The sequence below is a fragment of the Aquila chrysaetos genome, chromosome 5 (genome assembly GCF_900496995.4).
Source record: "Aquila chrysaetos chrysaetos chromosome 5, bAquChr1.4, whole genome shotgun sequence".
NCBI lineage: Eukaryota > Metazoa > Chordata > Aves > Accipitriformes > Accipitridae > Aquila > Aquila chrysaetos.
In genome coordinates, this window is record NC_044008.1 from 22,717,060 (window position 1) to 22,741,492 (window position 24,433).

The window sequence follows — 24,433 nt, forward strand, 5'->3', positions numbered from 1 at the left end:
AACTTCAGAAAAGAATAGTCCAAAACCACCTCACAGGGAAAGGACGTCACCTCTCCTTTCCCCTCTTTTCTCTCAGAGATGGAGCTAAACTATTAACATTTTCCAGTTAAATGGCAAACAAAACGTTTCTAATCTTCCTTTCACCGGAAAGAAAGATAAAATCACAACCATAATCTAAATCAAAAGCTATAGTAGCACTTGGGCAGTTACAGGCTCTTACTGTAGACAGCCAGGTCAAAGCAATCAGCATATGAATCTTCACACACAGCGAGCAAAAACATAACTCGATGCAGCTCTCTATCAAATATTATTGTAAGAGGAGTAAGTGCACCAGGGTATGACCCTATTAAATACCAGACCTGTAGCTCCAAACAGCACAAAACCCAGATGGATGATCTCACCTTGCACAGTAATGTGCCAGAATACAAATAAGAGGACTGCAAATGCTTCAAGTGCACAAGGAAAGCAAAATAAGACCATGTTAAAATAAAGGGTGGAATATATATTGACGGCTGAGCAGAATGAAGGATGCTAGACCTGCTGCTGCTGAAAATGACGGTGGTCTTTCTGATCCCTTAGCTGGACTTTAAGGCCTCATTATGGGACTTCTGGATATCATAACCATATAACAGCCTCACAAGACAAACTTTAGTCCACTAAAAGCAGCAATGAGTCTAAACACCCACATCAAGCAAACGAGATGTGGGTATTTAGCCTCATCTAAAGGCTAAATGATGTTAACATCTGTGCTGCTTTCTAGTTTGGGGCTAGCCTAGCGCAGCCACCTGCCTAGGGTAGAGGGTGCTGCAGACTTTAGGTGGAGCTTGGATCAACTAAGAAGGGCCGTTAGTACATCAGATATGAATAGTACTGTACCTAACCAGTGGGTGTTTATTAACAAAACAAACATGACTTAGTTTAGACAGATGGAAATGTTTTATATTTCAGTAAGGCTGTCTGCTCTAGCATAAAAAATCCATTTCTATCATTTTCCAGTGAGCTGAGCTTGGGAGGGCCTGAGCGCCCATGGGGCGCTTCGGGGATGAAAAGTGCATGACTAATCCAGACAGTGATTGTTTCCTTCCTTGGGCTTTCAGAGGAATGTAGTGTTGTGGTCCAGCAAGTGCCACCGAAACACAAGGTGAAAACCCACACAAAGGAGGATCACATGAAGGAGGACAAGGAAACCAGCCAGACCCACAATAATAAAACTCCAAATAACATCCTAGGGGCAGTTTTACAATTGTGAGCATTGCCATGGACCCAGACGCAGCTGCAGGAAACATGGATTTTGGTTTGGTTTATATCCCACGGATTGGCGTCCAGGCTCTGCAACTAGCAAGTATGATCTCTTACTGAATAGGAGCATAGCCACAGGAGAGGAAAGATTAAGGGTATCAAAGGAATACATTTTTCATTTCACTCCTTTCTTATTACAGTAGATTAAAAGAAAAAAAAGAGAATTTTGTTCAACATTCAGTTTTGAGGAGAATTAAATAAGCCAAAAACATTGTTCAGAATTAGAGCACTGAATAAAGGGTTTCAAAACCACAGTGTGTGGTTCATGGTGGGATTTTTATTTCCTTTTAAGATGAGCCATATACAGCTGTATGAGAGCTATTGTCCTCTGTCCCACTGAAGAAATAGTTTCTTTCTGAAGTGTTCAATCTGTTAAGACACATAGGTGCTTTAAAAGCTTAAAAAAAGAAGGAAAGCACGCAAACTCTCTTCTGGTTCAAATGGCAATTATCTGAAAAGCAGCAAAGAAACAGGAATACATGGGTAAATGAAATAGCTTTTGATTGCCTGGCTATGAATGATAGTAGGCTTTGTCCTCTTTGGGAATGGCGCGCAGCAGCAAGCAGTATGCACCAGCAAGACAAAAGTCAGCGCTGAATGACTGGTACAATGGCAGTGATCTTACATAGCATGGATGGTTATTACAAGCCTGCACAGGAGAAGCCACTTTCCTCTCTAATGGATGGAGAAATGCTCCTTGCCACTGAGCCATAAGGGGATGTGATTTGAAGAAAATGAAACCCTTAAAATCTGGGTCTGGAAAGTCTCTTTTCCTTCTCTTCTGCAGAGACTGTCAAACACCAAGACTTCCACCATCATTTTTAGGCCCCATCAAGACAAAGGCTAACAAAAGAGAAAGGCTGAAGGACCAACTCTAGTTTACAATTCCGCCTTTCAAATTCATCATTCACCAACTGAAGGAGGGTTTCTCAAAATAAAAGAGACAGAAACACAGACTAGGTAAGCACAGAGCCTGAGAAAACAGAATTACTGATAATTTTAGCTTGTGTGCTGCTGTCATTCATCTCCATGCAATCCCATGCTCCAGGCAGATCTGGCAAAGCAGACCTCTAAGACAGGAGCTTGTGTAACTGAGAACCTGGAATGCTTCAGGTGCTGAGCTTGACTGTGTTGAGCTGGGAATGAGGGATGAAAGCAAGTCACAAGGACCACAGTGTTGAGATTTCCAGAGCAACAACTCTAGTGACTCAAAGTGCCAAATTTCAACCCTTCTGGGTATAAAGCAGAATAGCACAGGACTCGAGCCAGCAGTTTGTAGAAAAATGGCAGCCTTTAAACTTCTGAAGTCGACTGTCTCATTGCTCTGACAGGCTATCTCTAGACAGAGGAAGAAAAAAACCAACCCCAAACAACTTCCCCATAAGCTTTTTCTAAGAGAAGACAACAGACTTGGAAAAAGTCTCAAGAGAAGGCAATCTTTGCTCAAGATCAAATTCTTTAGAGAGGAAGTCCTCCAGAACTGTTACACCATGTGCATAGGTGCAAATGGGAAACCTGACTAGAACCTTAATTTATCAGAGTAAATTGAGGTCTTGCAGCCATAGGAAGCATGTGAGAGAGGTTTCCTGATCACATTCAGGGATTTTTTTTTTAGGCCATGCAGGTACATCCTACCAGGGCATACGATGGATGAAAATGGTTGTGTTACTAACAAGGCTTGAGAACCTGGGACAGTAAAGGACTGGCCACAAAATCTCATCAGTGCTGGTAAGTCCAGGACAGCTGAATTTCAAGCTCAGAGCCATTTCAAGTCTTTACGCAGCTGGCTAAAAATCCTCCCATGTTACGACAGTTTGGGAATTCGTGAATTTATGAATTCCAGTTTGAGTTTCTGAATTCCCTGGATGTTTTTATTTATAGTGATGGCTCTGCTGGTCTTCAAAAGGTTGCCAGAAAGGCCAGCTTTAGAGAATGCGTGTAAACACAGCTCAGACTGAGCAGGCTGAGAAACACGTGTCCAACACAGCAGCCTGCAGAAGGGGGAGGCTCAAGTACAGCTGTAACAGACTGATCAGAAAAAACATCTTGAGGAAGGGCTATGCCTCACATATGCAAGCTAGCCGAAGTCTCCTCCACTCATAACCACTTGCTTATAAATCTATAGCATACAGAGAGCAGCAAAAAGATCTAGTAAGGTGTCAGGGGGAAACTTCGCACAAAGGAATAGAGAGTAAATTCCTGGCCAGAGGCAAAAACCCAAATTCCTGTTCAGTTGGGCGAGTTACTCTGTGTTAGGCAAGCAGGGGCAGGGACCTTGTCCCATCATCTGAGATCTCTACTTGCTTGTTTGCTGGTGAGGAGACAAGCATACCCTTTGGAGAGGCTGAAATCAGCCACGGGATTCAGACCTGCTGGTGGTGGTCAACAGCTGCCACTATGGAGTAGAGTGGCTCCTATTATGCAGAGAGAAGGTTCTTGTGCTCAAAGAAGTGCATCTTAGAGGGGTTGCAGAGGGGATGAAAAGGAGGGAGACCCCCAGTGAGCTTTTTTCTTTTATCTTGCAGATGAACCAGATGGCAGGAGCAGCAGAAACCAAAGGAGGAGCATGAAGCCTTTAAGAATCAGATTGCTAAAACGTAGGGAAAACTGGAGCCAAAAACCAGGCCTGGACAAAACAGAGCACCAGAGTGGAAAAAACAAGCACTGGAGGAGCTTAGCCAGAAGGGGAAAGAATAAAATAAACCAGCTCAGTTCTTCAATTCAAATTCCAACTCTGTGCTTTCAGGAGAGGAGACTTACAGAAACTGAAGAACTGGCATTAAGTCTCCTTTGTAGCTGCAGCTGCTCACAGTTATCTGCCTCCGTGTTCTCTGGCAGACAGCACTGCAGCACCGAAAGCCTGCAAATTTCCTAGGATGTAAAAAAAGGGCACCAAAGAGCGACCAATGGATCCATCACGAACTTGCACAATCTCGTCTAACAGGTTAGAAAGATCCTGCTACAGCATTGCCACAGCCCACGGCAGCTTATGATCGCCTGCAGCTGCTCTGCATCAAGTCACTGATGGTGGGGGACACATAATGTTCCCTCTGAAAGCCTACTTGCTCAAGCAGGGCTTTCTGGTCTCTCTGGAGAGATGCTGCTGAGCCTGTATTTAATTGGCTTTCAGGTCCCAAGATGGATTTCCTCGCTATGGGATGTTGCACTACATCCTCTCTTCTCAGGAGTACTCTCATTTTTCAGAGCAAATGCCCACAAAAAGGGCATGATGTCAGGCATACCATCTGCAGGATGTGCTGTGCTCCTCCATTACCAACCGCAGACTGACGGACGCTGCTGCTCTCTCACCCCTGGAGGAAGCATTACAAACCCCTTTCAACACCCACCCCCCAATTTCAGTAAAGATCCCGTGACACTTGGTGGAAAAAAACAACATTGTATTTGATTTACAATTAACAGGATTTACAAATAATGACAAAGAAACAGATTAGCCATGAAATTAGGATGCCTTTGTTGATGAAGGAGTAGCTGGCAAAGCACCTTTATGTAGAAGTCATGTACCTCAGTCCTAAACAGTGTAAAATAACTTATAGCCCAGGCAGGTTCAGGAATGATTATACACAAATGCAGGAAGTCGAGTACAAAACAAACCAAAACCAGTCTCCCAGCCTACTGGGCAGGAAACCAGTTCTGGTGAGGCTTTTGATTTTCAGAAACTGAAGGAAAGGCCCACTGACAAATACTAGGAAATTTTCAAAAAGGGGGGGGGGGGGGGGGAATATATCAACAAACAGTAAAAGTCACTGTGTGACAACCTACCGGGCAGGGAGAGCGGGCAGCAGACACTGCGCTAGCTTGCTGAGAATCAGCAGAGTCCGGGCGCTTGGCAGGACAATGAACGAAGGAGTACAGATGGCAGCGCTTCATTAAAATGCTACTTTACTGCCAAAAACTTGCGAGACAAAGAGGAATAAAGTTCTCTGATGTGCAATACAGCAATTTAAGAAGACGTACCTAACTTTTTGATTTGTACGGAGCTTACCTATATTGTAAACACACACTTTCTGACAAGTTATTTCAATTTTCTTTGCTATAGGTTATGGTGTGTATTCAATCAAATGCAGCAATCCAAGGCTCAAAACTGACTGAGTGGTTTTCAATAGACGGGTATATGATTTTTCCAATATCATACTAGTAATTTACATCACAAATACAATAAAAACAAGTGATGGTATTTCTAGGACAGTTTCCAAGATTCAAATAAAAAATTATCAGAACCATTCTAAAATAAGATATTATACATAATCAAATCATGTTAAACAGCACACTCTCGGCAAGCAGCTAATTACAAGCATTCTGCTGGTCATGTTTTTCACACAAAGTCATTCAATAGCACATAAATATTTCTTTTTCTGATCTGCTTCTTTTTACAAAACCATTCATCAGATTCACAGAATTAGTACAAGTAAGGCACATTAGCATATATCATAAAACTCACAATAATAACAAAGAGTTGTGAAGTCTCAAGGACTAATTCCTTCTTTGCAGTGATTTCTGAACCGAATGAGACTTTATCAGTAGAACCCTCCTACACTGACATTACTCTTATTTCCGTCACAGCCAACTGTGGTGGGTGCAATACTGTGCATCACCATGGACATAAATAATTAAATTAAGAACCATGTGTGGTAGCAAATCCCATTTTCAGATCTTGCACAGAAATCAGACACATTGTTCACAATGTTCGTTATGAGCATAGACCAAGTTTTAGAGCTATATGGAAGTCAATTTCCAGTTATCAAAATAAAAGGGGATATTGCATGTGTCTCCGAGTATGTTATTGTTTTCCTAGTACAAATATTGCTTAATGTAGAAAGGATGCTATAGTATTGAATTTACTTGCATAATGAATCCTAAATGCTGATGTCTCAGATTCTACTAAATTAAACGAACTATAGGTTTTCCTTCTTCCACCCCCCACCCTGCCCCCAACCAAAGGACTCTCCTTCCCACAGAAGATTCATTTACACACAACACAGCTTTTAATTAGAAGCATAATTTACAGTAAAAATTCTTTACATTACACCTCTGCTATCAAAAAAACATGAAATCTTTCATTTAAAGTTGTAATTATACATTAAAAAATAGAACACTATTTCCTTAACAGGAAGAATGAATTTGAACATCTTCAGATCAGATTTCTTTATTGCGGCTTTTGAGTCAAAGGTCAGTCACTTTATTCTCTAATGCAGCTGCTATTTGCTGTAAACGGAAGGCAAGCTGCATTTTTTGTGCAGCTGGGTCCTCTTCAAGTGCATTTATAATCTGGAAGAAATAAACATAGAATGTTTAGAAACGTTTAGCTTAAAATATATGACAGTTCCTGGACCAAGTGTTTGATACTACTTTGGTTGTAAAGAGTCTTTTGCATTCAATCTGTACCAAAGATGAAGTCCATCTAGTAGGGCCCACGTTCTATTTTTACACAAAGGCAAAAAAAAAAGATCATCTCCATTACTTTATCTAAGTTGCTGTAATGTTTCCCTTTACGCTGGGATCCAAGCAAATTAATAGGTAGTACTTTATCTTGTGAAATATTACATTCCAAGATGGAGTAGGCAGGGGGAAAAACATCTTTATAGCTATTTAAGAAACAATGCTTTTACTTACAGTACACCCTACAAGGCTTAAGGGTCATCTACCAGCAGTCGTTAAGCCCCATCCCCACGAGCTTTGGTTATGAGAAGCTCCTGGGTGGTCCACGCACAGGCATAAGGTAGGGCAACGCAAAGTCTCTTGTGTCTATAGGCAATATGATGAAGGAAACGGTCTGGCCACAGCGTCAGGGAGCTGCCGGCAGCTCCCCTTTGGCTCTGGCCAAGAAATGCCGAAGCTCTGGCCCAGCACCACGTAGCGTAGGAAGAAAAGAGCTCATCAGAGGAGCCCTTCAGCATCCCGCATGCAGCCTCTGCTGTACAGAATATATATAGGAAGGTATGACTCTTAAGACACAAGGGATTTGAAAACAAGAGCTAGAAAAGGTCAACTGTTATGAGAAGGCTTTTCTTCAAATAGAGTTTTTTAGGGCTTCTCAAGATCAAATATCAAAGGTTTCAAAAGGTTTTCATTTCCACCATCCTTTAGGGAAACTTTCCCACCAACTATTAGATTTCTCCATTAGAAGAATGTGTTACACGGCAAAACTGTTCCTTTTCTAGAACTGGCTTTATTAATAAAAGTCAGACACTGTAATCAAGCAGAAACCTTTAGCTCTGTTTAAATACTATATAAACCTGCAAGGACAAGAATTGGAGAAATAGAGTTTGCCTGTCACTACCTGTGGTTCTTTCCACTTCTTGCACATCATTGTCAATGGAGATTAATGCAGTCGGTATCAATCTAGCCAATAATTTCACTTTGAAGGGCTGGTATAGCATTTGAGTTTCAAACATTGGAGCAAATTTGTTTAGAAATAATTATTTTAATGGTTTTGTTTTTAAAGCGTGAAAACATTTTTACAAGACAGAGTTAATAAACACTTATCACAGTACTTAAATTTGGCCTAATTTAATTTGATATTGTTCCCTTAATTTAAACAATTACATCTTGCTGTAACTCCTCAAATCTGGACTAAATAATTCATTATTATCTCTGCTGGTGAATATATCCTTCATATAAATGTGGACAATTAGAATGTACCCACTTAGTCATTGTCAAGCCCTGCAGAGATGCAGAAGGTACAGCACACGCTGGGAACCACTGCGTCAGTAATAAAGACAAGGGCAGCTGCAAAATGTTCCAATTTATGCAAATTAAAACATTTTCATGGAAAATAAATAAGCTCGATTAATTTTACTGAATGGCTCTTGACAGATTATCTCCATAACTCTGAATTAGCAGCCTTTTCATCAGAGGCAACTTGTTGTTATACAGTGATGTACGTGAAAGGCAGAGCTGCAGCTACGCACTGGGGTTTGCTGGCCTGCCACTGATGGAAGTCCCACAGACTGGTGATTCCACCTGCGCCTGCCGCCAAACGTGAAACCGCGACTGGAAGCAGGGACACAGGGGTGTGGAAGAACCTGGGCTTTACGGTTCATCTGTCACCCAGGGTCCCTGAGTGTTTCTGTAAGAGGTCAGGCCACGGATGCATCCAGGAAGGCGTTGAAAGCCAGCTTGGTTAGCACTGGGGATGAGGGGCGAGGAAACCAACGCCGTCGGGTTGGCCTGCATTCCTCTGGCCACTTCCCCTACCGACCCTTGTTGCAAGACTTCTCAGGGTGATTTGATTTTCCCTGCTTACATCTGTTTAAAAGCTGCGACAGGCTGGCTGCTCCTGTGTAAAGCAGCTGCAGTGAAGCTGAGGATGAGACTCACTGCCTTTAGTGCTAAATATAAGTGAAAACACGAACTGTGCTGAGGTGCAAGACAAACTGAAGAGAGCTCACATGTGCTGTACTCCTTTTTGATTCAGCATCTGTTCTTACTTGCTTTGATTTAATTCTGAGAGTTTTCTGGAGGCATTCATTTCCATGGAAACCTTTGAATAAAAGTTTTCTTCTCTCTTTTTGTTTTCAGATTAAGTTTAGAGAGCCATAGCCACAGCCCAGCTACACTGGGATATTCTTTGTCCCCCTTTCCACGGGGGGGTGAAGAGCCTAAGAAACATTTTGGACTGAATCTGTGAGGTTCCTTTTGAATCAGGCTATATTCAACAGTTACTCTACTTCGGTTTACCTTGGGCAGGCACTCCATTTGGCACGGCAAAACAGGGACGGTAGCATGCATGGAAGTTTGAAGTGCATCTTAACTAATAAAAAAGGCACGGTCCCATTCCTACTAGCAAAACAAGTTTAATAGATTGTTCCTAACAAAAAACCACTGGCTTGAAACCTGATATAGCTCTGACAACTACTTTTTGCTCGGTGACATTCCTGTGTCCTAATTCTTAGGAATTAGGACAGTAGAACTGAAGAGAAATGATTTTTATATCTATTTCTCTTTCAGATCTTGTTAAATTATCAGTACCAAAACCAGATAGTTCATAATGAAATTGTTCATTTATAAGAACACACCCTTGACCAGTGTAACTGCCAAGCAAGATGTATAACTGCAAAGTTAGAGCTTTCTGTTCAGCATTGTTTTTACCTGATTATCCAGGGAATTCCAGTTGTTGTTCCTTTAGACTGATGTTAGCCTTCATAACTTTTTATCATTGATATTAAAAAATGAAAACAACAGCTGCGACTTACCTCATCATAGTATTTGTTAGTATACTGGTAGAGTTGGTGTAGAGCCACAAGCGTATTTAAGGAATCAGTATGTGCCTGTTAAACAACACAAGTGGGCAGAAAACGTGTCAAAATATGATCACAGACAGCTGAAAGTTATGCACAACCATTGGATACAATATACAAGATTTCCAAACGCAAGCTCTGCATCCTGTAACTTTTGTTAAATGACAGTTGGGGCAGAAAAAAGGGGTGAGAAAAGTTTTGTTTGGTGATTTTTAGATCAAGACTTTCCCGCTGGTGTTTTTCCAGCCTGCCTACAACTCAAACACTGGAGCTGGAAAATATTTTGAACTCTGAACGTCAAACCACAGACTACAGCTCAAACATCTGTTAACAACAATAGATGTATAACTAAAGCATTTACTCAGTACAGCCTACGTATTGTGAGATATTAAGCATTGGTTCTGTCACTGTCATGACTGTTTGAAATCCTTTCTCCAGCTCTTTTTAACTCTTTAAAATTATTCACACCTCACTACAGCAAAGGTGTAACTCATCAAGATCATGAGCACATATATGTTTGGAAAAAGCCATCTGAATCATGAAGATGGAAAGGGGAGAAAGAGACAGAAAGAAAAAGGACTTTAAATGAAGCAGGAAATAACCCTTCCATTACCTCTTCCTCCCTCTACCCCTGACATTTAACTTACTTAGTGAATGTGCTCTACCTCTCTAAACAGATGTTTCTCATTCAAACGTATAGGATTCAAGTCTCTAGTTATGCCTATAGTCTTTTAAGTTAGCTAAGAAAATGAAGAATTGCAAAATATTGCTACTGGCATAAATGATTACCCAAGTCAAAAGCAGCAGAGAAACATCCATCTTTCCTTGCTCTATAAAAGTCACTTCTAGAGCTGGTCAAAATTTGCAATGTTCCATCGCTCCTTCCATATTCGTTTTTATCATAGTTTATAATGTAAATAGAAAGGATCAACATATTCTGCTGATGTTAAAACGTTCTATTGAATTTACTTTTAATCACCAAACATTTTCATTTTATATACATTTCAATTTGTGTAATAAATAAAGTGAACTGGAAAATGAAATGTGACTGCAGATGAGTTTTGTAGTGAATGACTGAAAATAGAAACGCTCTCATGAGGAAGTTGATCTGCAAAATGTTAGGTCCTAAGGGCACTGAAATAAACAAACCACAAAAAATTCCCCAAACATCCTCCTTACACTAGAACTCTTCAACTAAATTAAGCAACTAAGCAAACCAGCCAGTAAGTACACTGTCTCTTTGCTCAGGCTAAACAACATCATTTAAGACTGGTGAGGGCCTCTCCTGGTTTTCCAAGTTAAATTGAGTGCTTCGAAGGCACGAGCCTGCTCTAGCTCAGCTGAGCTGCAGAGCGGACAGGCTTTTTCGAGACTGAAGCAGGTTTTGTAGTGTCTTTGCTCCACCAGTCTCCAACCAGAGTCCTGCAACCACCCCCCTCTGCTCTTCTCCGTGAGAGGTAACCCCCAACAATCTATAATGCAAAAAGTGCCACTCAGCGAGCGCATGGTGAGCTTCTCACATGCAGTGTAAAGCAGAAGTATTGCCCTCATACAGACAGCTCTAAAATAGGATATACTGAACGTATGTGCCTCCTCTTTCATTTCTGGAATATAATTTTTGCTATGGTAGCACTCTGAATTCAGTCATTACTTGTTATCAGTATGATCAACGCTAAAAATCCTCTATATGCTGTGGAGAGAAAACACAATTCAAGAGTGCTATAATTTTTCCACAAAGGATGTGAAAAAATCCCAACACTTTGCTCTGGCACCTACATCACTCTGATTAGTGATGATAACCATTCTTGGTTCCATTCATTAATCAACATTTCAAAGGGCTAAAAGGCATGACTACACTAAACAGGAGTATTTCAGAGATTTATGAAACAACTCATTTGATGTTTGCACATAGAACAAATCCACTTGTTGAGCTAGAAAGAGAAGACAAAGAGTGCTATACTTGGCTCCAATTTCAGGACAAGAAAATGGAATTTATTCTTACCCTAGAAATCTCTGCTAGATGGGTATTCATGTCTTGGTCACTAACTGGCACCATCTGACGAATACCTTTGTAGTAACTGCAACAGATGAAAACAGACTTTCAATTAGGTGAAATACACTGTGGTTTTCTGGTAATTCTGTCTTTCAATTTTGTGATTATTTTAAACACGCTTCCTAATAATGCAGGAGATGCTCTACCACAACAGACCAATTAGTACTCCTGCCTTCCAACAGTCATTAGTACCTTCACAACAGAGGCAAATCATACCTGATTGTACAAGGCCATACCACAGGAAAGAAATCTATTTATAATTGCAGCTGATGATTATTTTAGGTCTTCAAACTTTTGAAGTCATCAGCTAGCAAAAGTTTTGCCCTGAGGCAGATCTTCCATGGTATTCAAAGAACTGCCAATTAGTAAATGAATAAAGTCAGAGATGGAATAGAAAAAATGTGTCTGTGAAAATGTTTTCAGGAGTTGATCTCTACTGAGTTATGGAAGTGCAGCATTGTTTAGACAGATCGTGTGCGTAACAACCACCACTGCAGAAAACAGCATATTTTCTCCTGAATAAATCTATCCATCTGTCTGCACAGACATGAACACGCACTGGGTCATAACGGTGCTCCATTTCAACTCTCTCAATGCCACCACCAAGGGAACATTTTAACATTCATGTGTAAAATATTTAACTTTTGACAGTTAACTTTGACTACCTCAGCATTCGCTTTTCCTCTTACACAGGCTTAAAGCCCTAACAACTCCAAATAAGCACGAAAAGTGTCTATACTTACTCTTCCACCATTTTCTTATAGTTAGAGATTTCTTTTGCGTAAAGTAATTTATTACTCGGAGAATCCTGAAAAATTTATAATAGAGAGAAACTTGGTTATTTATGAACACCTCTGGGAAGCAAAAGAAAGTCAAGAACTTAAGATCAAGCCTTTATATTCACACGCACTTGTGCTTTACAGATACTAATGTTTGGATGCTTATTAACACTGGTGGGATTATTTGTCCTAAAAGGATGAAGTTTACACACGGCATTACTGTTGAGTTTTACAAATACATCAGTGCAAGATCATACTAAATGATTGGTGGACATGAAATAATCAGTTCTTAAACTTGCTTTTTACAAAAGCAGTTGCTATTTTCTCCTTTTTATAAATATCAATTGGCAGACTACACAGTAACACAGACATGTTCACCAACCTGTTAAGTGGTGAAGTGCTAACTTCATTATAAAACTAAAAAGAAACTATCAAGGCTGTATCTCCTCAGAGAATGGGTATTGTCTACGAGGATGCCCTTTGTCTTGTAAGGCATGAGCATAGTCAGGATGTAGAATGCAAATCACTTACTCTGCTTAATTTGTGCTCTGTTCTTGTGCAAGCATCCATGAAAGTCTGTGCAATGACTGACAAGGAAGCATCCACTACTTCGTGAACATGAACATCAAAGATGAAATGGGGATTTTTCAGTATGTTTACCCAGAATCTAAGAGGCAGGCTGCAAAGCAAGGAAAAAGATAAAAAATCCTTTTCACACAATAAATGTTCTACAACAAGCAAATCACATGAAATTAAGTACGGGTTTCTCATTTTGATCTCCTCACAACAGTGAAGCTTAATTTTATATTTCAATATTTATACAAGCTATCTGTTGTCTGGTTTCCATGTCTGAAAATCAAGCCTTTACATCTCTCACAGAAAAACTCATACAAGAAGAATCTCAAGTGCCCCAAAATAGCAAGAGAAGATGTCTGTGTGGTTAGAGAAACTACCTGACTCGTATTTTGTTAGATTTTGTGCTTTGACAGGTAAATCTAGTCCCATTTTCCTCTCGCTTTCCTCTTTTCTGAGGAAAGACAAAAAGTAAAGTGGTAAATCTGCCAATGACAACCCCATAGGTAGGCTGGCTTTATTTTTGCAGCTTCTAGGCTTACAGGGAATCCTTTTGATCATATAAACATATTATCTCAATTAAAATGATTCTGAGAATTAGAAATGAAATTTACTTTGATTTGTTGTAAGAGTGCCAGTACATACCTGGGAAATACACTCTTCGTTTCTCTGCAATACAAGTATTACTCTGTTCATACCGTACCTGTTTGTTTTCCAGATGTGAATGGTATCTTCATCCTTGATGTCATGTTTTTCTGCTTGCTCATCAAGAAAGTCAAAGAAGTATTTCACAGCTGGTGGCACCACATGGTTTGAGTTGAGCACGCTATGAAAGAAGTTATCTACGAACTGCTGAAGTGTACCCTAAAAGCAAATTTAAAGAAAATCTATTACATTTGTGTTACAGGCTGAACTTGGTGCCGTCCTAGAATCTTTTATTCCTATTGACACTAACAGCCCATAATCCATTTGCGGTCAGTGATGGCCTTCATCCTGAGTGCTAAGGGTACTGGGTGACAAAAAACCAAGCAACTTCTTAGTGCAGTGACCTTGCAAACTGCCAACACAGTGAAGACCTTCTAGAGAACAATTTTATGTTCTAGCCTGAAAGGTTGTGACTTTACCAGCTATTCTATGGTTTGCACAGAAAGGTGTGCTTTCTGCTTGACAGAAGAAGCAGGTTGATGCTGACAATGAAGAAGAAACGGGCTGCTAAGTATAAAATTTTTGAATACATTTACACTTCAGTGTCGTTGTGCGCATAAAATAATTGTTAGCCATTTCTTAATGGTTTTGCAGTTTCCCACCTCCGGCTTCCTCTGACTCCAGAGCACCATGCCATTTTTAGAAAGAGACTGAGAGGAAAAAGTACCAGTGAGCATTTGACTTTTTGTTTAAGGGCAAGCGCTTGAGTCTCGTCAGACACCCAGTCTGGCCCAGCTCCATGAGCTCCACCGAGCCCAAGGAGTGAAGTGTCCCAGGAGGACTGTGTGCTTGGTTGGATTCCTGTATCTGCCTGGACCTCAGAGACTGTCCCCTTGTTTTAGAGATGTCCCCGTTGAGGCCCCATGCAGTTCATCCCCGCTCAGTTGGTTGGCCCTATGGACACATTTGAAGGGCTGCATCCTTCCTCTCACCACCACTCCCGCTGCCAGCCTCACAACAGGGCAGGGACCAAGAAGGCAAGAAGGCCTAAGCCACTCTGCTGTCAGCAAGGACACATCGACAGTCCTTGGGTTGTAGGGGTACCTGTGGTCCCAGCCGTAACACCTCACCAGCTCTGTATGAGTGTGTAAAGCTCCAGACTAGTAACAATCTGTAAACTGGCTATTGGGAATAGAAAAGCGGCAGCTGCAAAGGAGTTATTAACAGAAAAGAGGGATGTAAACATCTTGCTGGCTCTTTGTCCTGAGTCTATGTCATGTATGCACAGACTTCCCTTCACATCTACTTTCACACTTGGACAAGTGGCCTTAGCTGGAGCCAGACCACTCTCATTTTCATGAGGAGCCTGGCTTTAGGGTCATTAAACATATTATTCTAAATTCTTTCTGCAAGGAGGAATGCTTTGCAAAATTATTTTGCTTGTGATCCATTCTGCAGTATAAGGACTAAAAATACTCTAAAGGGACTATTATTACCTGAAAACATTTTTATTTTTCTAGGTTATACTGCAGCATTGGTCACACATAAGAACAGGGAAATATAAGGCTCTGTAGCAGTTTATAAAGCATCTGGTTCAAAAGAAAACCAAACAAAATACTATCTAAACAGGTGGCACAGAGAAGAATATCCATCTTTGTCTTGCAAGAAAAAATCCTTATTTAACGAACACACAATTGTGGTTCCCAGCTTTGATTGGGAGTTATACTTCATCTCTTTCCCAGTAATGTTCCTCAGGGCATATTGATCACTTGAGGCCCTGAACACCAGTTGTATGTACATGACATATTCAAAATTGCAGCCAAACACATGACTAATAGTTGCACCATTTTCTTCAGTTGTACCTCAAAATCTATAGAAGTAAGGTGTAACCATGGCACATCTGAGCCCTACCTTCACAGAAAGAAGTCTGGTCAGGTAGATTTCTGTAATAGCTTTGGTCCTCTCTTTTTCTTTCACGCTGCCCCGCTTCGATTTACCTTCATCTATTTCATCTACTGGCCGGACTAGATGCCAGACCTTATTTTCATCTTCCAGGAGTGCATGCCCTAGAAACAGTAATTGCAATAATTACAAAAACCAACCCACACCCACAACAGCAACACAAAAATTATCATATACATAAGTACATGTAAGATCTTTGTTTCCCTATCCTTAACAAACCTGCCCTCTTGCCTAGAGGATCTAGATTATTCCGCTCCTGTCCAACATATACAACTCAAGTACTAAATGTTCAATAATACATGAGATGAAAAAGCTTGCTTTTGTCAAAAGCAAAGGGAGAGGAAGGAATCACGCAATAAGGAAACTCCTGTTGGGTCACGTAAGCACAGTATGTGTATTTTTTGAGGTCCACACACTGAAGTACTCCACCCCTTTGTGAATTCTCAGAGACTTGATCAAGTTATGGAAACTCAGCTAGGTCTGACCCAACAGCCACCACAGAAAGAGAAATTGTAACCTACTCCAGGTACAAGGCAAGATATTGTAGCAGCTCTGGTGAATTTGGCAGTGGTCATCTAAGACTTTATGGTCTCAACCTTTTTTCTATGTACCACCATCATAATTTACATTTTTACCCTAACTGCTGAGTTCAAAGTATGGTACATCAGTTGAAACCTGCCTTTATCAGCATTTGACCAGCACCACTTGACTTTGTAGCTGAAAGGAAGAAAAATGCATCCCTTTGCTGAGAGGACGTGAACTCCAGCAGACAGAGGTAATGACTGCTGCAAATTCATAATCCATGTAATAAGATTTTAAAAAATTTGTTTGTCAGTATTCATAGCTTAAACCAGAGAAGGAGACTCACATCAAGTCTGTTAGCATATAGCAGAAACAGGAGTAAGCACCTGGATGCTAATAACAGCTCATCTGATTACAATGCCTCACTATGCTGTCTGTGGCTTGGTCATGCGTATGGTCCCTGAGCTTAGTTCAATGATTACGCAGTGCAATAAAGGGAGTCTTGCATTTCAGCATGAGTCCAGACAAACTCTAAGCTTGAGAATCTTTTGTTACAAACAGTTCTAAAAGAGATGATACAATTGTTTTAACTTGCAATTAATATCCCTTGAAAAAACATTCGGTGTCACAAACTTAGTTTCAAATCTCCTGGTTTTACTTGTTCTTCCTTTAATTTCTGATTTTTTATATCTACTTGGCATAGTCCCTAAAACCAATGGCGCTTTTCCAGTGGAAGTTACTGAATCAGTGCATTTAAAATCATTGACGTCTTAAAAATGTGAAAGTTATTTTTCCCATAAAAATTGTGATTCAGCCCTATTGCACAAATTATTTTGCATTACTGGTAAGTTTTATGCTTTAATATATGTATCTAACGTAACTGAATCCCAGTTACAGCAGAAAATATCAGTCTCTAATTGCATGAATTTTGTCCTTTCAAATTTTTGGCCATAGTAGTTTATTAACTAAGTTCTTCAACAGCTACATTAAATTTACCAGCTTGAATGTATATTCAACATTTTACATCACAGGGGAAAATAACACTTACGTGTAATCTGACCAAGCTAACACTTCTGCTTGAATCTACTTTATATATCCTTATGAAAAGCATTAGCTATGCAGTTTTCTGGGGCCTTTACTTCTTTTTAACCAGGTAGGGAAAAAAAAATAAATCCCACATTAAATCACGTTGTCCTTTCAGAGTCCTCAGTTTGACTTGGAAGTTCATGTGAATGAAGCAAGCAAGAAATAAAAGCTATCACTTTATTTTGAAGCAGCTGCGATTTCGCAATCGATACCATTCATAGCAATCATCTGCCAGTACAGTAAGAACTGCTGCTGGGCCCAAAGTCTGGAATTTCTTTTGCAATGCCTGTTATTTACTTTTGTAAATTAATAGATCAAATCACGCAGTTAGAGCAGAAACTATTTTCCAGCCTTATGTCAGTCGCTTGGTACACTTCTGCTTCCTCCTTTGATTCAAAGGAATTTATCCTCTCTTTGCCCTCCTGATGGTATATGGCCCAGTTTAACTTTGGAAAGAAAAGAAACAACCAAAGGCGTTTCCACTGAGATTACTGGCCTCTATGTGCAGCTTAATTTGGCCTGTGTTTGTTTAGCAACAACAGAATTGGCTACTAGTGAAATAGTAGTTATTTCATAGGGAATTAGGCATTAGGAGGCTACAGCTCAACCAGATGAACTTCTGCAACACAAAGACCCCACTTCATTGCTAAAAAAAGCAGGAAGAAAGAGGAAGAGAAATTCAGAACATGGGGCAACAAAACATGTCAGCAATATGGTTGCTAAGAGAAAATAACATTCCTGTGAGGTAATATTTTCCCCAATGGAAAAGTAGGAGGTGAAGAAAATAAAAGATAGGGGAAAACACCTCCTTCTTCATTGTGGTAGCCACATTATACGTCAAGCTGTAAGCGGGGAGAAGACTGCGCCCACTGGGTCAAATGCTCCCCCCCGAACTCTTTGTCTTGGCCCTTGGGCATTCTTTGGCCAATATAAAATAACGCTGCGGGGTAGGGGTGTTAATGTCAAATAATGACTGTGCTGACTGATTATAGTGATATGAACCATGACGTAAACGTGATGGAGGCAAGTGAGATGGTGACAGGCAACGCAGCCCCTTTCCCCTTGCGTGGCCTGCACCAAATTAGCTTCCTTCCAGTCTCCTCCCTGCCTGCAAATACACTGCTCCATGGAGGTGAAGGAAGGGCTGCCCTACAGTATTTCTGATCTGCAACCCTCTGTCTATTTTTATTCAGAATTAAGAAATGAAAAAAAAAAAAGCCCAGAGAAAATCCCCAGAATAACAGAGCATGTTGTTTCGGCTTACAGTTCAGTACAGAAATACTAGCATGAAATCATTGAAACCATTCTCCATCTTCATACAAATTAGTAATTGCATTTATTATCTCCAGAAGCAAAAGATGCTGCATTTAATTTGTCACAACCTCCAGCTTCTAGTGTCTTCCTGCTAGAAGCTGTGAATCAAAAGCAGCATGGAAGCAATGCCAGGTTTTAGAGCAACATCTCTGAACATGGTTTTACATTTTCGTTCTGTGCAAAGCCCAGTACTTTGGCAGACAGTCAATGGTTTCAGCTGACACTTCTCAATGCAAAAGGTGCAAGTTAATGAGAGGCTCTGAATAAAAGGAAAACCACTTCGTCACAAGCCTCATTCATAGAGCCAGGATAGGATTTCTGTCTATTCCAACCCTGTAAATCCCTGTGTCATATAAATGTGTATGTGTGGGAGGGGGAAGCCTCTGATCCTCTCCTCTCCCTTTTATACACATAGCATCTCACAAATCACTGTCACTGCAGGCTCTCACTTTGCACTGGCTTTGTAACATTTTATAGCTTTCCAAAAGAACAAGTTGGCACCAGATAGCTCTAAGGACCCTTTGGCACTAAAGAAAATGGGCTAATCTGGCATGAAATGCTGTCTTCCCAAATTTGTACACTACCATGGTGCAAGACAGGGTGTGGAGAAGAAACATGGTGGAAATTGTCTTAATTCCATACTTTGGGATCTGAATTCTCTCTGCAGATTTTTCTTTCGTGTACAAGAGCCTCCATGTGACAGCACTGTCCCCAGAAGTCTGCTTTTCCTTTACTATTTAGAATTTATTATGGCACATGTATAACTAAGGAGTTCATCTTGGAGTACAGATCATGTATGTTCAAAGAGCTTCACCATACTGAATCATAGCTAAAGATATAATTGTAGAGAAGGAGGAAAGAAAAAAAAAAAAACCCCAACAAAAAAAGAAAACGTCACAGTCTGGTCCTCTACTGCCTGCCACAAGGGTAGTGAGGAGGGAAGAATGAAGACTGGGAGCCCAGAATGGGTGACTGAACATGGCTCTGTGTTAAGAAAGCAAAGCAAGCTAAGGACAGCAGCAGGCTCCATTCATGGTCCACTCCACTACTTTAGAGTGGAGGCAACTACTGCCTCAGCGGTTATCTCAGCAAACAGTGCAACCAAACTGAACAGGCACTAGGAATCAGCTCCTTGCCTGGCTGCACTTCACTGCCTTCTGTATTAAGCCGGATGGCTTTTTAAGTTGACATGCTGGGTTGGCACCTGCTGTGACAGAGTAGTCACCACTTGGCCAACTATGGCAGGCACTTGCAGTAAAGGGGTTAGAAGATAGCAGCAAAGGTGTAGCCATGACCATTAGAAGGCCCTTCACGGATGCTGGAAAAAGTCTCAACAGAAAGCATCCAGGAGGGCAGAGTAAAAAGTAAATGGCAAGTAACTCTGCCTGTCCCAATTTCCTGGCTAACACTAAACATAAATGAAATGGAAGTCTGCACATTTTTGTTAAATAGCAATATATGTCAGACCTATGAGCTGACACCCATCTTCTCGAAAAAAGTACATTTCTGGCATATTATTTCCAATCTGTTTGACTGTCCAGCCCTTGAAAATCTATTAAATCTAAACCAGTAAATCTGTTTAAGGGAATGAAACTATTAGGTGAAGCAATGGCTTTTGCAATCAGTGCTAGACAGAAAAGTATATCAAATGAGTTTATAGCAGGAAGAATGATCTCAACAATTATCATTCCCTAAATCTAACTTCTATCCTGTGTAAAATAACTGAATATAAGGATAAAAAAAAAAAAAAAGAGAAACTGAACATCTGATATGTAAGGGAAACACAAGTGACAAAGAACATAAATTTACAAATAAATATTTCCATAAAAATCTGAGTACATTTTAGGTTGTAATGGATGTTGTGTCTCAAGAGGTTTTGAGATAAAGGAAATTGGTCTGGACAGAATACTAACATGTAGAAGCAAAAGCTTTAAAAGATGGGTTGCAAGCTAACAGGTTGTTTTCCATGTTGAGAAGTCCAGCATACTGTAGCAGACAGCAGTACAAGAATTATGCAACAGCTGCATTAGTAATGTGAAAGAGAGGAAACATTATAAGGAAATTCTTGATACTAACTTACAGTGGATTGCAAACCTTAAAAAGAACAAAGGAATTGTGGAAAACACTGCATCTAAAGAGATAACATGTATGGAATGAATGAAGCCAATCAACAAACCCTGGAAAAACCAAGCTAGCATAGCTGGTGAAACATCAGAGGGAGGGAGACACAAAATATGAACGTGCAGAGATGAGTTTGCAAGATAACATAGTTGTAAGAAATGCAATAAAAAATTACATCAGATCCATTATTTCACAGAGGGGAGCTGATCTCTACTGTGGTTCATCTAGAACACTGCATTCAATTTTCAGTCTAGTAAGAAGTGGAAGAAATTTGGAGCAGAAAGTAAGTGAAGGAAGGAGAAAAAGAGATAAAGCTTTGGAAAGATGGAACATACAGTTTGACTACAGATGTAGTGGGATTAAGAAACAAAATATGCAAGGAAATGTTTGCTGAGAGTGCTTTCTATTAAGCTGCGGTATGGACTCACAGCTATTATGGCTAAAGCCCCGTTATTTAATGCTTTTATAATGAGGACAAAGAAAACCACTGCAAGTGTACAGTGGTTAAGACACAACAAATAAGCCCTATATAGTCTGGTGGGGAATATCTAGCTCCACAGACATGCTTGATAAACAAGATCAAGACAGCATTGTCACTCTCTCTGTGTGGGTTTTGACTTCTAGTCATTTTGGGAGGTAGGGAAGCCACAAGATACTTACTTTCCCCTGGAACATCTTGCTGATTATCCTCCGGCTGCTGGGAAATTCCCATTTTCGATAAGATGAGCGTGGCACCATCTCGGACCTTTGAAAATACAAACACAGGGATGTTATTCAAAAGAATTATGCACCACTGAACCTCTTTCTTAAAACCTAAACTGTGGTTTCTGTAACCTTTTGCAGGGAATCTAGACCTATGATTAATGCTGCCCTTCAAAGCTTCTCGGGCAACGGGCTCTGCAATTCAGAACACAGTCCCTCCCCCTCCTTTAATAAGAGATCCCAGGAGCACCTCCTCTGAGATCACTGAAAATGCCAGAAGCATCTCCAAGACTTAAGTGGTTCCTCAACCTGGTGTGGGCACCTGTTGTACAAAAATGGGGTTTATCACGAAGAATCGGACCTGTCTGTTTTCTGAGGGAAAACTAACTTCTATCTTTCCTAATCAGGGTATCTGTTGTTAGAAAGCAATAAATAGCATACAAAGGGAAGATAAGTGGATTGCAAGTGCTTGGTAGAGTGCATAGTATGAAACCTAAACCAGAAGCATAGTACGAAACCTAAAACAGACGGTACAAAAATGTCAACATCTGCTCTCCTGACTGGGCTGTTGAACAAACCAGACCAACCCAAAATCTATTTAGCAGCAGAGCAAGGACAAAGACAATTCTCAGGGGTAGGAAGTGGTAGAGAAAAGAACAGATGAATACAAGACCTAGCAAAAGGAGCTTGTGAATGTTCAAAGGGGAATTTGGATTTGGACACTGCAATGATGAGGAAACCAAAGTGCTGGCATTTAGGTAGTGTGTTTTTGGTAAGAAGTTTAGGCAGAATGTCCAGACCTAGCCTTTCACGCTCCCAAGCTTTTACTGCCTAGACCCAGAGCTAGGGTTTTTTTTGACTCTTTATGTAGCACAGAAGTTTCTCTAAAAACAAATAAAGATTTTATTTATTACTAGAGAACAGTTAACAGATGCGAACAACTGCTCTGAAACACCTCCTTACATTATAATGCATTAGTGTGTTGATACGTTTCCATCTGCCATCTCTTTGGGATGTTAAATCCAAGTCTGAGAGGATCTGTGCAGTAGAACCTGGACGCCACTCTAAGGGGTAATTAAAATGAGAAAAAACAGTTTTTAACCATGGGCAAAAATAACTACTCCAAGAATGTTTCAGTTTAGACGACGCACTGACGCATTGTGGAACATTAAAAGAAGTAATTTGGCACATGCCACGATGTGCGTTTTTTATTGCTTAATAGTTTGGTCTTTATTACAGAAGTTTGCACGAGCTATTCCCTAACCATGCACATGACTTCTGATTACTTTCCATAGAAAGTTAAATTCCTTTGCTTAGAATACTACAAATATATGTAATAAGAACTGCTATCAGTCCAGAACAAAGTAGGACTTTATATGGAATAAAAAAGGCATTTTTAGGGAATTTACTAGGATTTTCTGAAGAGCAAGAATTGCATCCTCTACTTTCAGATTAAGGCCGTAATGAAGATATTGCAAAATTATTAATTGAGTTTTTATTATGTGATTATTAGGCCTTTTAAGTTACGTCAACTTCTTTTTTTCCTCCAAGAAGAGAACAGTAATTTTGAAAGCCTTCAAGGAGGATGATTTTCAGAGTCTGGGTGGCTCATCATCTCCTACAAGTGCAGCTCCTCTAAGTTATAATTCTTTTGAGTAACTACCTTAAAGGCAAGTCAAAATCAGTACCAGTTTCTGAAACTGCATCATTACTTCTCCATCAGCTAATTGTCCATGCTGTCATTATCACATTAATTAGTACCTGAGATTGACTCTGTCAGACATGGAATACATTTGTGCTAACAGTGATTAACAGGCTTTTTGCACACTAATGACAGTATACCAAAACTTTAAGAGTCAGGAAAAAGAACTCTGTAAGAAAGCATTAATTTTTAATGCATATTAAGATTGTTGCAAAATGCTGTATTTTTGCATCCAGCTGAACACAAATTCAACTTTTTTTTTTTTTAAACCAAAAAAATTGCTTTTATAGACATTTTTGGGGAAAATACAAAATCACACAACATCATTCACCTGCTCAATATAGTATCACAAGTAGCTACCTACCGAGAACTACACTCTCAGCTTTTGGCCATTGAGAACATGGCAGATTTCGATAGACTTGGTCTATTATCTTTTCCTTTACTTGTGATATAGTATCACAGTTCAGCACTTTCACAGGTATGGAATCGGTTCCTCCATCTTGTACATATACATTTACTGTCTGTAAAAAGAAGAAAGTACATGGTTATTAACACAAATCACCTCTGAATTACCTCTGAATCTGTTTTTCTGGGTGATTTAAATGCAAACAATATCTAAAATTCACTGTGCAATGATTATTGCACAGCAGCACATATTTGCAATGGGAGTATGGATTATTTGAGGGATCCTTTGCTGTTATGCAGCCAACCAGCTATCATAAATTCCAGCTAATTCCTCCCACTATGACAAAACAGAAAAGATGCAGAATAGATTTACTCATGTCTAATAAGCTACTATTATTGAGTCTTGGGAATTTATTAGAGACACACAAGAACAAAACAGCTGAACCACTGCCTAGTTACATGCTTCTCATATAACCTGCTAACCTGGACCATAGAAAAGCAAAAGTAAAGCAATGCCCAAACTTAACGAGTTCCCAATAATCATTTGAGCTGCACTTTGCTGAACTCCTAGAATATTGTGTGCTTTTGCCTTCCTTTACGCTGTCTTCATGGTTGTGGTTTTACTTCTCAAGTTGAGCGGACTAGGTCTGTACATATGGTGATTTAATATGGCTCAGCTGATGAGCAGTGACTTGTTCAGCTCCCGTAACTTTACCTCCTGTGACCAGCTGTTCATTAGATACATATAAATACACACGTACGTGCACACACATATATATGTATATATAAAAGCCATTTATATCATCTTTGGTGTTTGAAGACTTCATTTGCTGCTTACTGTCGTCACAATAACTCTAATAGCTCCAGGAAATATACCTAGGTAGTTTATGCTAGTTCTAAAATATTACTGTTTTCTGATAGTATTGACATGTGGTTTTTTAATGTTAAAGAGAATTTCTTGAAAGCCTGTAATTTGCTAAATCTAGAGTGATTTTTTTAAAAGTAGCTTCGC

The 24,433-nt window shown here is 40.0% G+C and overlaps 1 protein-coding gene across 4 annotated transcripts in view; it reads right to left on the reverse strand.

Moving 5' to 3' along the window:
* Positions 1 to 4,680: 4,680 nt before the first annotated feature.
* The window catches only part of PLXNB2 (plexin B2), a 262,685-nt gene continuing 242,932 nt past the window's right edge, over positions 4,681 to 24,433 (reverse strand). For all 4 annotated transcript variants that reach the window (XM_030014280.2, XM_030014278.2, XM_030014281.1 and 1 more), the window contains 10 exons: positions 23,381 to 23,537; positions 22,278 to 22,378; positions 21,273 to 21,357; positions 15,519 to 15,673; positions 13,666 to 13,826; positions 12,921 to 13,068; positions 12,354 to 12,418; positions 11,560 to 11,635; positions 9,513 to 9,587; positions 4,681 to 6,585 (listed from right to left, as the gene is read on the reverse strand). In XM_030014280.2, coding sequence (XP_029870140.1) covers positions 6,481 to 6,585; positions 9,513 to 9,587; positions 11,560 to 11,635; positions 12,354 to 12,418; positions 12,921 to 13,068; positions 13,666 to 13,826; positions 15,519 to 15,673; positions 21,273 to 21,357; positions 22,278 to 22,378; positions 23,381 to 23,537 — 1,128 coding nt within the window. In that variant the 3' untranslated portion in view covers positions 4,681 to 6,480. The remainder of the gene's footprint in view (positions 6,586 to 9,512; positions 9,588 to 11,559; positions 11,636 to 12,353; positions 12,419 to 12,920; positions 13,069 to 13,665; positions 13,827 to 15,518; positions 15,674 to 21,272; positions 21,358 to 22,277; positions 22,379 to 23,380; positions 23,538 to 24,433) is intronic.